The 15,409-nt window shown below is 37.9% G+C and overlaps 1 protein-coding gene across 1 annotated transcript in view; it reads left to right on the top strand.

Annotated features, from left to right (window-relative positions):
* NBAS (NBAS subunit of NRZ tethering complex) overlaps positions 1–15,409 on the top strand; it is a 360,677-nt gene that overhangs the window by 25,170 nt on the left and 320,098 nt on the right. Inside the window, exons 8-9 of the mRNA XM_007471211.1 lie at positions 851–984; positions 2,687–2,785. Coding sequence (XP_007471273.1) covers positions 851–984; positions 2,687–2,785 — 233 coding nt within the window. The remainder of the gene's footprint in view (positions 1–850; positions 985–2,686; positions 2,786–15,409) is intronic.

Raw genomic sequence — 15,409 nt, forward strand, 5'->3', positions numbered from 1 at the left:
TCAGCAGGTGAAATTTATTTGATATATTTTATTTATTACAACATATCTAAAATGATTACATGTTGAAATGACAGTGTAAAAATGATTAATGAAATATTTCACGTTCTTTCTTTGGTCCTAAGTCCTTGAAATTTGGCGTGTTTTTATATTTATAGCATATCTCAATTTGGACTAGCCATGTATCAGGTGTTCAGCAGCTACATGTGGCTGCCCTGTTTTATTGAGCGGTTCTAGACAATGAGGAGCCATTCAGGGTAGGAAGCTTCATTATGTGCTTCACTATGTGTGCTAAGGTGCACATGCCCTCCAGATCCTCAGCAAATATAGCCTGATATTAAGTTGATAGAAAAAGGCTGGCATTGAGTGAGTGTTTTAAGTGTCCTTCCCTTTAAATTGCTGATTAGGCAAATGGAAATAACTGGAGGCATTTTTCTTTCTTTTTTTTTTAGCATTGGTTACTACTGGCAGTGGAAATTAACATTTGAGAGCTTATGTCTGAATTCTGTATGGTAGAATTCTTTGAGGCAGAATGATAGCATTAGTTTTTTTTTTCTTCTTCTTCTTTTTTTGCAATGGAAGTATAGTCTGAACAGAAATTCACCTACTAGGTGAACATCTCACCCAAAGAGGCTCCTGTGGTTCCAGCCTGTGGTTGGGGGAGGGCTGGTCTAGAGTTGGGTGTCTAGTTCTAGGCACTTAGGCTTACATGATTCTTCACATACGATCAATTCTGGGCTATCTTACTTAAAGGATACCTGGTAAGGCTAGTATCTTGAATATCCTTCAATTATACATATGTTAACTTCTATCTAGTATCTTTTTAGTAACTTAATTTCCTCCTCTTTCACAGGCATCTAGTTTAGCAGGTGATCTGAGCTATGCCATTGCTGGGTTGATATTTTTAGAGTATAAAGCAAGTGCACAGTGGTCTGCAGAACTCTTGGTCATCAATTACCGAGGAGAACTTAGGAGCTACCTTGTAAGGTAAAAATGCACTTTATTTGGGATGCCCTGTTTGAAATAATGTTTATTTCTCTGCTTTAGTGTCAGATTTTGGTGCTTTTTTTTCCTTTTAGCATTTTATTATGAAAAATTACAAATATAAAAGGAAGGTTGAAAGACTTTTATAGTGAACTCTCATATACCTCCACTTAAATTCTGTTTAACATTTTACTATACTTGCTGTGTCGTATTTTGACCCATCTTTCGATCTGGCCATTAATCAGTTCTATTTTTTAATATATTTCAGAGTCAGTACATATATACTTTAGCATGCATATCATTAATTAAAGTTCATTAATTCAAGTTCAATATTTGCTTATAGTTTTCTTTCATTTGAAATAAAATTTGCATACAGTGAAATGCACAGATCTTAAGTGTACCGGCCAGTGAGTTATGACGAATGCATACACTTGTGCAAGTCAAACCCCTGTCAAGATACAGAACATTACCATCATGCTGTTAAGTTCCCTCATGCCTCTTCCCAGTAAATCTTTGTCCACACCCACCCTCAGAGTAACTGCTGTTTATAATTTTTTTCCATCACAGATTAGTTTTGCCTGTTCTAGTGATTTACATTAACGGACTCATAGAGTATATGTGCTCTTTTGTCTGAGTCTTCTTTCATTCAGCATATCTTGAGATTCATCCTTATTTTTACATGTATCTGTAATTTATTCTTTTTATGGCTGATTAGTATTTCAGTGTATGAATATCTCATTTGTCTTAGTTTGGGTTGCTGTAACAGAATACCATAAACTGGGTGGCTTATCAACAACAGAAATTTATTTCTGACAGTTCTGGAAGCTGGAAGTCTGAGATCAGGGTGCCAGCATGGTCAGGTTCTGGTGAGAGCCCTCTTCTGGGTTGCAGACTGCCGACTTCTCCTTGAATCCTCACATGGTGGAAAGAGAGCTAGTTAGCTCTCCAGCCTCTTCTTATAAGGACACTAATCCCATTCATGAGGGTTCCTTTCTTTTGCCCTACCTAATAGATCCCAAAGACTCCTCCAAGTACCATCACATTGGCATTAGGGTCTTATATGAGTTTTGGGGTATACAGACATTCAATCTATGGGGGTCACAAACCTTCAGTCCATAACACTCATGATTTGTTTATCCATTCTTCTATTGATGGACCTCTAAGTTTCTGGTTTCGTGAATAAGGCTGCTATGACTAATCTTGTACAAGTCTTTTTTTTCTTTTTTTTAAAAAAATATTTATTTATTTATTTGGCTATGCCGGGTCTTAGTTGCAACACGGGGGATCTTCATTGCCACATGTGGGATCTTCTTTGAGGCATGCAGGATCTAGTTCCCTGACCAGGGATCGAACCCCGGGCCCCCTGCATTGGGAGCACAAAGTCTTAACCACTGGACCACCAGGGAAGTCCCTGTACAAGTCTTTATGGATATATGCTTTCATTTCTTTTGGGTCAGTATCTTTGAGTGGAATTGCTGAGTCATAGGGTGGATAGTTTGGTTTTATAAGAAATTGCTAGAGCTTTTTCCAAGTGGTTATATCATTCATATTCCTACTAATAATTTATCAGAGTTCTGGTAGTTTTATGTCCTCAGCAGTATTTGATGGTGTCTGTCTTTTTAATTTTAAACATTTTAATGGGTATTTAGTGGTATCTCACTGTGGTTTAATGGTATTTATTTCTTATTTACCTTCTTGAATGTAGTGTTGGAACAAATCAGAGCTATCAAGAGAGTCACTGTTTCAGCTTCAGTAGTCATTATCCTCATGGAATCAACACAGCTATTTACCATCCTGGGCACAGGTAAGCAACTGTTTGCTCTCATATTTGGTGGAGTATTAGGTGGATGTAGAAGTCTTGGCACAGTTTCAGAGAGAAGAAGTTGTCCATTCTGATTTTTATTTTGGTTTCTTTATTTCCTCCCCTTGTGTATAGTTATCCTAACGTCTGTAATATTGTTGTAATCATCTTCTTTTTTTTTTTTTAATTTATTATTTTTGGCTGTGTTGGGTCTTCGTTGCTGCACGCAGGCTTTCTCTAGCTGTGGGGAGCGGGGGCTACTCTTCGTTGTGGTGCGCAGGCTTCTCATTGTGGTGGCTTCTCTTGTGGAACACAGGCTCTAGGCACACGGGCTTCAGTAGTTGCAGCACGAGGGCTCAGTAGTTGCGGCACATGGGCTCAGTAGTTGTGGCTCGCAGGCTCTAGAGCATAGGCTCAGTAGTTGTGGTGCATGGGCTCTGTTGCTCCGCGGCATATGGGATCTTCCCAGACCAGGGATCGAACCCGTGTGCCCTGCATTCGCAGGCGGATTGTTAACCAGTGCACCACCAAGGAAGTCCCTGTTGCAATCATCATCTGAACATTCATGCTCATCTGTTTGGCAGACTGAGCTTCTCTTGAGTCCGATCGAGCACTGGGAATATCCATTGAGGAATATCTTCTCTCTTAGTTCTCTAAATCTTATTTTTCTTATCTGTAAAATGAGGCTAATACATAACACATAGCATTGTTGAGAGAGTTAAAAAATAGTGCATGTGAAATGCCCTTGCATAGAAGGGCCTCAATAGATGTTCTTCCCTTCTCCTTTCCTTCTTTGCAAGTTAGGGCTGCAATGATTGCTGCATAGTCGATTCCTACCACTACAGGCACAACTGTGGATTCAGTTCCAGACCCCTGCAATAAAGGGGATATTGCAATAAAGCAAGTCACACGAATTTTTTGATTTCTAGTGCCTATAAAAGTATGTTTACACTATACTGTAGTGTTAAGTGTGCAGTAGTATTCTGTCTAAAAAAAATGTAAATAGCTTAATGAAAAAATACAAAACAAAAAACAATTACAATAGTAACATCAGAGATCACTGATCACAGATCACCATTAACAAATATAATAATAATGAAAGAGTTTGAATTACCAAATGTGAAATATTGAGAGAATTACCTCTCAATATTTGCTGATCTAGTAGGTGTAAAAGAGTATCTTCATTGTAGTTTTAATTTGAGTTTCCCTGATAACTGATGAGACTGAGAAACTTTTCATGTGATTGGCCATTCATATTTCTTATCTGTAGAATGCTTTTTTATATCATTTCTTATTTTTTTATTGGGTGTTTGATCTTGACATTCTTCTATAATCTGGATATTAATTCTGGGTTGATTATATATGCATGATGAGTATCTTCTCCCAAAATGTGACTTTTTTTTTCCTTATAATTTACCTTTTATTTTATGAATTATATCTGTACATAGTTCCAAGTATTAAATAGTTTGAAAAACTGACTTCACCCAATTTCTTGCTTTCCAAAGGTAACCACTTTTAGCTCATTTTATTTTTAAAACATTTTTATTGGAGTATAGTTGATTTAAAATGTCATGTTAGAGTCTACTGTACAGCAAAATGAATCAGTTATGCATATACATATATCCACTCTTTTTTAGATTCTTTTCCCATATAGGTCTTTACAGAGTATTGAGTAGAGTTCCCTGTGCTATACAGTAGGCCCTTATTAGTTATCTATTTTATTGTAGTGTGTATATATCAATCCCAATCTCCTAATTTATCCCTCCCACCCCCTTTCTCCCTGGTAGCCATGTTTGTTTTTTATATCTGCAACTCTATTTCTGTTTTGTAAATATTTTCATTTACCATTTTTTTAGGTTCCACATATAAATCATATCATATGATGTTTGTTTTTCTCTGTCTGACTTACTTCACAGTATGACAGTCTCTAGGTCCATCCATGTTGCTGCAAATGACATTATTTCATTCTTTTTTTATGGCTGGGAAATATTCCATTGTATATTTGTACCATATCTTTTTTAAACATTCCTCTGTCGATGGACATTTAGGTGCTTCCATGTCCTGGCTATTGTAAATAGTGCTTAGCTTATTTTAGTTGATTCCTTTGGCTATTTTGGTGACTCACAACCTGCTGTAACCTCCTAAGAAAGAATTCATGGGAAGTATATTTTTTGAGGGCTTGTATGTCTAAAGATGCTCTTGAGAATTCTAATGTTACTGTAGTGTAAAATCCATTTTTTTTTTTTTTTTTGTCTATTTTTTTGGTCCCCCTTCTGTCTGAAAGCTGAGATTTTATTTTATATTTTCCCCCAGTGTTCTGAAATTTGACTGTGTTATGTCTTGGAGTAGGTTTTTTTGTTTTTTTTCAAATATCCATGGTATTGGCCATTCAATTTGGATACTCACCTTTGGGAAAATTCACTGAATTATTTCTTTGATTATTTCTTCCCCTCTGTTTCCTCTCTTCTCTCCAGAATGTCTATTATCTAGATGTTGAGTATCCTAAACTCACCTTTAATTTTCTCATTCTCTTTTTTCCCCCTTTGTTGTTGTTGAAAAAGAGAAGTAAAAGATTATTTTAATTTTTTCCTGTATAGCTATTTACTTAAGGAAGAAAGTAGTTTGAAGCACTATTGATATCAATTATAAATATAATGAATTGATACATATGATCTTGTTGGAAAAAGTCATGTATTCTGGTTAATTTTTTCTGATATATCTTCTATTTACTAATTCTTCTGTGCCTCATCTCTTTTGAAAACTAGTCGTATTTTTAGTTTCATTTTTTATATTTCTCATTTCTAGAAGTTCTATGTAGTTATTTTAAGAATCTTTCTTAGGAAGGGAGAAAAAGGAACTGAAATAAGTATTCAGTGAGCCACTAGTTGTTTTGAGGATTAAATACATAGTGGATATTCAGGAAATGATAGGATTGAATAAATATAATACTATTACTTTTTACCTTTTGATTTGTGTAGATCCTGTCTTGAAGAGTCTGTTGGTATATCCTTAAGAAATTTGAAGATCAGTTTCAAAAGTCTAGCCAATTAAAAAATTTAAAAATTAAGAAATAATTTTCTAAATACAGTAAATCTGAAATGCTAATACAACTTTGTTTTACTTTAGATGAAGCTGAGTGATCACATTCAGAGTAGAGTTCTTCACATTTTATAAAATTGAATGTAATTGTATAAGCTGCAAATAATTGTTTTCTTAATTCAAATATTTCTTTTGATGATAGAATAAACATTATAAGAAAAAGAAAATTGTGGTTTTTTTTTTTTTTTGTGGTACGCGGGCCTCTGACTGTTGTGGCATCTCCCGTTGCGGAGCACAGGCTCCGGATGCGCAGGCTCAGCGGCTATGGCTCACAGGCCCAGCCGCTCTGCGGCATGTGGGATCCATCCTCCCGGACCGGGGCACGAACCCGTGTTCCCTGCATCGGCAGGCGGACTCTCAACCACTGCGCCACCAGGGAAGCCCGAAAATTGTGTTTTTTAAAAAAAGTTAATTAATTTATTTTTGGCCACGTTAAGTTTTCATTGCTGTGCGCGGGCTTTCTCTAGTTTTGGCGAGCGGCGGCTACTCTTCATTGCGGTGCACGGGCTTCTCATTGCGGTGGCTTCTCTTGTTGTGGAGCACGGGCTCTAGGCACGCGGGCTTCAGTAGTTCTGGCACACAGGCTCAGTAGTTGCGGCTCACGGGCTCTAGAGCGCAGGCTCTGTAGTTGTGGTGCCTGGGCTTAGTTGCCCTGCGGCATGTGGGATCTTCCCGGAACAGGGCTGGAACCCGTGTCCCCTGCAATGGCAGGTGGATTCTTAACCGCTGCGCCACCAGGGAAGTCCCTGTGTTGTTCTTTACTCTTGTCAACTTCTTATATAAAGTATGGCCTTTTAATGTTTGTTTTGATGTTTCAGATCTTATATTTTCCTTGCATGGCTTCACTAATGTGTCGTTAGTAAATTCTGCTGCTGGAAAGGGGATGGAATGTGTTTTGCTTTGACATGCTTAGTTATCTGTTGTGAATTTTGCCAAGGCTAGACAGTGCATACTCACAGTGTCACCGTGTATCACACCCATGACACTCCAGTTGCTGGTTTGATTTTTGTTGAGGGTGACCTATTTCTTTATGTTTGCCTCTTCTTTGATACTATGTTTTATTATATAAACCTCAAGCGAGGTTTGCTCTTTGCTCTTTTAAGTCTTTTTCTTGGTTTAGTTCAACTTATTTTTATTGTTTCAGTGCAGTTATTAATATCTGTCTCAGCACTTATATACATTAAAAAATTAATCTATTGTCCCTTAAAAAGTATATGTGTTCTGTTAGGGGAATTGTCTGCATGTATTAGTAAAGATTGGTGAGGTAGAAAGTCTGTTCTATTGTTATTTGGCCTTTCCATTACTGTCTTATTTATTGTGGCTTGCTGTGTGCGACACAGTGTTAGGTTTGTGGAAGATACAAAGATGGAGAACAATCCTGACTTCAAGGTCTCATATTCTTGAATGAGAAATAATATATACATATATGTATATGCATATGTGGTTGACCCTTGAATGACATGAGTTTGAGCTGTGCAGGTCCACTTATACATGGATTTTTTTCACTAAATACATGCTATAGGAATACATGATTTATGGTTGGTTGAGTATTACATGCATGCATGGATAGGGAGGCCTGATTATAAAGTTATACACAGATTTTTGACTGCTAGGGCTGGGGATTGGTGCCCCTAACCCGTTACTGTGCTGTTCAGGGGTCAACTGTATATCTTATATATATATATATAATGTCAAATATATATATTTCTCTATTTAAATATGTGTGTGTGTATATATGTACACATACACACACATATGTAACAGGATTGCAAACTGGAAAGAAGTAAGGGCCTTAAAAGAGTGCACATACAGTGATGTGGGGATCCAGATAAAGGAGATATTATTTCTTTGAAGGATCAGGGGAGTATGACAGGTGGCATTAGGACTTACTTTGCAGAATGGATATGATCTGGACATGATGGGTGTTCCAGACAAAGTGACATTGTGAACAGTGACAAGAGGCAGGAAGCCACAGTTTATTTTTGGAAAATTTCAAGTGGTGCAGCTTGGCTGACACTGTAGGGTGTGTGTAGGAGGGGAGTAGGGGTGATAGTTGTGGTGGGAGAATGGGTGTGTGAAAGGCAGGTAATTGGGAGCGTTAATTGGCTTTTCTGTTCTTTAAGGAACTAGGATTTTTGAGATGAGGAAACATATCAGCTATGCTTTGAGGAATGTTGATTTAGTTTGGAGATACTAGTGGCTGGGTGACTCATAGGTGATAATATACTAGTTCAGGCCACAGGCAACTAGGGCCTATTCATTTTCATACATAGAATTACTATGTATACAATATATATCGTACTTTATTAATTTTTAAATTTTAATTAATAGGTCTTATATTTCCAATTAAGATTTCAGATAATTGAAGGGAACAAATACATGCAGTGTACATTTAAGCAATAACATCTAGTATAAATAGAGCTCTGTTTGTCAATTGGTACCTCTCCATCCGTGGGCTCCTTGGATGAGTGACTAATTTCTTGAGTGGAGAAGAAAAATTATTATGTTTCTTTCTTTTGATTTTTCTCTTCCCTTTTTCTTCTCTTATATTTTGTATTCTTCTGCCCCACATTTTTCTGTTTTATTTTTCTTGTCTTTTTTAAAAGAGGTGCATTTTATGTCTTAATCTTTGGCTGTTTTTTTGCTTTGTTTAGTTTATTTCATGATGACTATTCTGTTGTCTTGGTTTTTTACAAAGGTCAGTATTAGACTTCTTTTTTCCTAGCACTATTTCAGGAGCGTAAGTGGGGTTCACTTGGGACCGCAGGTTTGAAATGATCATACATTCAGTAGTTATTCCATGATAATAACTTGTCATAAGTCAGATTACCTTATTACTTCTTAAGCCTTTCAGTTTTTGGCCTAGGATGTAAGTACATAAAGGTATTTCTGGGGCTTCCCTGGTGGCGCAGTGGTTGAGAGTCCGCCTGCCGAGGCAGCGGACACGGGTTTGTGACCCGGTCCGGGAAGATCCCACATGCCACGGAGCGGCTGGGCCCGTGAGCCATGGCCGCTGGGCCTGTGCGTCCAGAGCCTGTGCTCCACAACAGGAGAGGCCACAACAGGGAGAGGCCCGCGGACCGCAAACAAAAAAAAAAAAAAAAAAAAAAAAAAAAAGGTATTTCTGGGGGAATAGTCTCAAAAATTTTGGAAAGGTAAGTACATTATGAAACCACAGGACGAGGCCTTCTTCTTGGTTCTGCAATCATATACAATTTTTGATAGCAGTCAACTTGGAGATGGATGACTGCATTAAAGTTTCTGAATGAAAATTGTTATAAAGCAAGGAATATGTGTAAATGCCCTCTTGTGTATGACGAAAATATTGCTAGGTTGTTTATATTTTCCATTATCTGGTCTTTTTTTAAGGAAAGAAGCTGAAATATTCATCACATTTTTATTTATTTTTGGTTACTCTGGTAATGTGATCATGTGATATTTACCATCCACAAGGATTTTGTAAATGTGAAATATATCAGCCAGAGTGGAGTTAGGATAAATTGGTAATATACAAACTCAAGGTTTTATGAAATTCACTGTTTTGCTTGATGCTGTGAACCTGTGATAGAGTTTTATTTATAAATTAGGCACAGTAAGAGAATATTTGAGTTGCGAGCATCACTGTTCTTGTGCTGTGAGGCCGTTATGAAGTAAAATAAGGCTTTCGTGAACACAAGAACTGCAGTACCTCGGCAGTCCGTATCTGATAACGTGGATGGCTGTCAAGTGCCTAAAGTGTGGGGTACACTGGCCAAAGGGAGGACTCACCTCCTGGGCTGCATGGAGCAGGATGGCACGGGAAGGTGCAGGATTTCATTACACTGCTCAGAATGGCGTGCAGTTGAAAACTTATGAACCATTTCTGGAATTTTCCATTTAATATTTTTGGACTGCAGTTGACTGTGGGTAACTGAAATTGCAGGAGGCGAAACTGTGGATAAGTGGGACTACTGTATCCTGCTTTCAATAGCTTTTTTTTTTTTGAGGTTTTGATCCTAATTTTATTGTAAATTTCTACAAGCCATATCTGCCTTATTCAACTTTGAATCTCCAATAGTTCCTTGATAACTACACAAAGATAGTGTTTGAAGGTAACTTTTTCTAGATCCTGAATTACATCTCAACAAAGATAAAAGCTAGAAAACATGTCTCCTTTCTCGGGCCCTTTTGAGAAACCACCCATTCTCAGAATCCTTGATGACTCTTTGATACTAATTTTAAGTGTATAATTCAATGATGTTTAGTAAATGTATAGACTTGTGCAAAGACTACTCCAGTCAGTTTTAGAATATTTCCATTGTCCCTAAAGATCTCTCATGCCTGTGAGTTTCATGGAATGTAAATCACACCTCAGTAAAACTCTAAAAAATAAAGGAATGCATAAGAAAGAAAAAAAAGATCCTTTAAGCAGGCTTTCATTTGAACACTTTTATCTTTTTTTTAGTTAAAAAATTACTTTATATACAGTAAAATTCACTCTTTTTGGTGTACATTGCTTTTTAAAAAAATTTTATTGAACTATAGTTGATTTGCAGTGTGTTAATTTCTTCTGTACAGGAGTGATTCAGTTATACATATGCATACATATATATATTCTTTTTATATTCTTTTCCATTATGGTTTCTCACAGGATATTGAATATAGTTCCCTATGATATACAGTAGGACCTTGTTGTTTATCCATCCCATACATAATAGTTTGCCTCTGCTAATCCCAAACTTCCATTCCTTCCCTCCCTTACTTCCCCTCCCCGTTGGCAACCATAAGTCTGTTCTCTATATCTGTGAGTCTGTTTTTGTTTCATAGATATGTTGATTTGTATCATATTTTAGAGTCCACATATAAGTGACACCATATGGTATTTGTCTTTCTCTTTCTGACTTACTTCACTTAATATGTTGATATCTAGGTCCATCCATGTTGCTGCACATGGCAATATTTCATTCTTTTTGATGGCTGAGCAATATTCCATTGTATATGTATACACACCTTTATCCATTCATCTGTCGATGGACGTTTAGGTTGTTTCCATATCTTGGCTATTGTAAATAGTGCTGCTATGAACATAGGGGTGCATGTATCTTTTCGAATTATAGTTTTGTCTGGGTATATGCCCAGGAGTGGGATTGCTGGATCATATGGTAACTCTACTTTTAGATTTTTGTGGAACTTCCATATTGTTTTCCATAGTGCTTGCACCAATTTACATTTCCACCAACTGAACACTTTTATCTTTATGTTAAGGATACTAAGGTTTATGTTAAGAAAGATACCCGTGTTTCATACAGTCTGTGGGGAAGAATCTTGATTGATTAATAATGTATGTCATAGTTGTACAAAGGATGAATCTAAGCATTTGAGTGATTAATTTTTATCCTTTTAGTCAACTGTGTTAAGCCAGATACAGATTTCTGCAGAAAGAACTTGAGACATTTACAAGGAATAATAAACTGTCAGCTTGCCTATTAGTAGATTGCAATTAGGTAGGAGTGAACTGGCTAAAGAGTAGTTGGGTAATTGCATTCTCCTAAGCATGCACTGATAGAGATTGCTACTATTCTTGGGAAGGCTCAGAAGATGCAAGAGATGTCTTTAGAAAGCTGTTAATTTTAGGCGAGACTGAGGAATACCTTTAAGTAATGGCATGTTGAAGTGATAAAGGGCTATGCTTTACTCATCCTGATTTGGTCATCTCATGGAGGTTTCTGATTTCCCCTACCCAACACTCAGCACTTTATTTTTTTCTTAATTTATTTATTTTATTTATTTTTGGCTGTGTTGGGTCTTCGTTGCTGCACGTGGGCTGTTTTCTAGTTGCGGCGAGCGGGGACTACTCTTTGTTGCGGTGCGCGGGCTTCTCATTGCGGTGGCTTCTTGTTGTGGAGTGCAGGCTTCAGTAGTTGTGGCACGTGGGCTCAGTAGTCGTGGCTTGTGGGCTCTAGAGCGCAGGCTCAGTAGTTGTGGCGCCTGGGCTTAGTTGCTGCACAGCATGTGGGATCTTCCCAGACCAGGGCTCGAACCCGTGTCCCCTGCATTGGCAGGCAGATTCTTAACCACTGCGCCACCAGGGAAGTCCCTCAGCATTTTAAATATGAGTCCTTTACACTCATGGGATAAAGGAGGTATTCCAAATAAATAACTAGTACTTAGTGGGGGGATCAAAAATGTTTTTCATGTGAATGAGCTCTCAGGAGGCGTGATGATGAGTTCACTGGCACAAAATGGAAGGAAAACAGTCTTGGGCATAGAATGGGACGGGGTGCAGTAGAGTACGCATAGAGGGCCACAATCTCTTCTTCATACATCACCCCTGTCTAGGGAAATGTCCATCGGTCCCACAAATGTTTAAATTATATCTTGTGGAGGAGATAGTGTTGAGAGTGCCCTACTTAAAGGTTTACCCAAGGGCATAGGTAAATTTTGTTCTCCTGTTATAAGGTGTAAGTTCCATCTAGACCTGTGAGATGCTTTTGGAAGCTTATCAGTGGGCCTTTATAGCCGTTACATTGCCATAAAATTGCCCATCTTTCTCTCTGGTTCCTAAGGTCATATATATTCTGTGAGAATCAGGGCAGTGATGTGTAAATGATACACTCTATTGACAGCTGGAGGAGCAGTTGGGTATAAATTACATTAGGAAGTTTTTCATAAGCCCTAGCTAGATAAGATTAATAATTTCATGAAGGATTTTGCTTTTAGAAAAGGAATGAGTACTGCAGTCCAGATCTTTGTTAATTATCTTCCACTGCAGTGACAGAGTGTGTTCAGCCTTTGATAATGTAGGGGCTGTTGACATTTGAGAGATTAGTGCGCAGCCTTGTAGCTGGGAAGTATGAATGTCAGTAATCGAGTATATTAACTTATATTAAGGAGCTTTTCATGTTGCCTTTAGAATTCTCATTCCTCCACTGCGAGAAAATTCTTCTTTCCCTGAATTCAGGTTGGGTTTTTGAAGAGAAATGAAGAGGTGCTGTTGTCTGCACAGAAAGTTGCATTGTCTTGGCAGATGTGAAAGTCCTTAGGTGTGAATTAAGGGACTCGCTGAGCTTCACAGACTGATTTTTCTTTTTTTTTTTTTCCCACAGGCATTTGTTTCTGGGGAGGCAGGGAAGTGGAGAGTCTTGGCCGTATCCTGTGATCTGCTTTTATCCAGGATATGTTACAGATAGGTAGACACGTGTGACTCAGAAATATCTTGGTCCTTAGCAGCCTCCACCTGGCTGTCTTTTAAGAAGACAGTCTTTTTTATTAGTTTGACTTTTTTTTGCCTACCACGGAAAAATATTAAATTATTTGGCAATCAGCTTTAACCCATCAGTCAGTCCTCTCTTTGGAGATTCTTTGATAGGAGGGGCTAGTTCTCATTATGTTACAGTTACATTTAAATGGGCCTTTGTGGACCTTAATAAAGTTTTTAATCGCTTCAGCTGGTAAATCAACCAACCTGCCTCCCTCCCGCTCGCTCTCTGTTTTGGTTGTAGTTTAACCTGATAACTTTATATGTCAGTGAATTTCATTAATCTTAAGCAAGATATTTTGTACTTGGGTTATTTGTTTTCCCCCCTGATTTTAAGGACTACTCCATAATCCCTCTGCAAAATTTATGGAAATGCAATTTTAAGAAGTAACTTGGGCCAGATTGAATTTCTTCTTATACTTGGAGTGATGCTAGCTGTTGTGGATCTCTCTTTGGAGTAGAGAGCTGAAAGAAGACTATTGAGTTATCTTAGATTATTTTATAGGAATTAAGGAATGATGCTTAATTTTGTTTTTTTAAAATTTTTATTGAGTATAGTTGCTTTACAATGTGTTAGTTTCTACTGTACAGCAAAGTGAATCAGCTATACGTATACAAATATCCCCTCTGTTTTGGATTTCCTTCCCATTTAGGTCACCACAGAGCATTGAGTAGAGTTCTCTGTGCTGTACAGTAGGTTCTCATTAGTTATGTTTTATACATAGTATCAATAGAGTATATATGTCAATCTCAATCTCCCAATTCATCCCACCCCCGCCTTCCCCCTCGGTATCCATACATTTGTCCTCTATGTCTGTGTCTCTATTTCTGCTTTGTAAATAGGATCGTCTATACCAATTTTTTCAGATTCCACATATATGTTATTAATTTTGTTTTATAAACAGTTAGAAAATTTAAAAAATATATTTGTGATATGATAGAATGTGTACTGGATTAGGAGACAGGAAATCTGTGCTACTTATTAGCTCTGTAACCTCAAGTCGTCCTTCTTTTTCAACCACATTTTGCTGCACTGCATTGGGCACAGACAGTAGATGGTGGTTTTAGCAAGCTGCTCAAGTACCAAGGACATCTAGTATAGACTACCAGGTAGCATTTAACAGAGCAAAATTGTGGCAGGGAGTTTGGTAGCAGGCATTATGGAAATTCATTTGCGGGGACAGCTGGCAGGCTACAGTTAGCAGGATTCAGTGGGGGGAGGTAGGGTTCAAAGACAAGACATTTTCCTGAGAGAACAAGTTTGAGAAAGACGTCAAAAATTAAACTATTTGTATTGAAATAGAAGGTGAGAATTTGGTTTCAGAACCTGGACTGTTCTGAAATCAGGATTCAAAGTAGGCATGGAATGGATCAGACAGAGGGATGCTGAACATATTATATTGTGCTTTTGCAGTGAAGTTGCCTAAATCCATCGTAGTGATGGGGAGGGAATTACGTTTTTAGATGATGCTCATTGTCATCAGCTGTGGATTGAGGGATGGCAACAGGGGCAGAGACATTCAAGAAATCCAAGATGAACAGAATTTTTAATATTGAACTAGTAAGATTTTTGTAGCAAAGAATATTTAAGATCAAGTTAGAATGAATTAAAATTGGGAACATTTCTGTGATCCCAAGAGAAGAACAGCTTCTAGCTGTGAAGGTAGTAGGTAACAGTTTTTGAGCCCTTACTTTGCCAGGCATGGTCTTAAGTACTTTTAATTTGGGGGTATGTAATTTTTTTCTTTTCTTTCTTTCTCTCTCTCTCTCTCTCTCTCTCTCTCTCTCTTTCTTTCTTTTTTTTCCTCCTTCCTTCCTCCCTCCCTCCCTTCCTTCCTTCCTTCCTTCCTTCCTTTTCCCCCTTCCTTGCTGGTTGTATGCCACAAGCCCATCGGTCATTGGACAGGGAACATACAAGAGTTTCTTGCTCTATTATTTCAAATTCATTTCCTTGGCTTTAAGGAGTTTTAAGCCACTAGATGGCAGATTTTTTTCAACAATTACTAGACTGAAGACCCTTCTTAATAAACTAGTTATAACTCTTCTTGTAATCAATTGGTAGGGTCACCTTTAGCTCTCCCAGGGCATCCAGATCACATCTGGTGTGATGCGTGGGGCACACATTCCGTCCCTCCCTTTCTTTCCTCGGATGGGCCTGACCACCCTCTTCTCACTGCCTCTTGCTCTGCCCTGGCCTCTGCCTTTACTCCCACTCATGTAATTCACTCCTTGTGTTTTTTGGCTCCATCACTTAACAGTTTATTTTTCTTGTCTGATACCTACATTCCTGC

The sequence above is a fragment of the Lipotes vexillifer genome, unplaced genomic scaffold (assembly GCF_000442215.2).
Source record: "Lipotes vexillifer unplaced genomic scaffold, Lipotes_vexillifer_v1.1 scaffold604, whole genome shotgun sequence".
Taxonomy (NCBI): domain Eukaryota; kingdom Metazoa; phylum Chordata; class Mammalia; order Artiodactyla; family Lipotidae; genus Lipotes; species Lipotes vexillifer.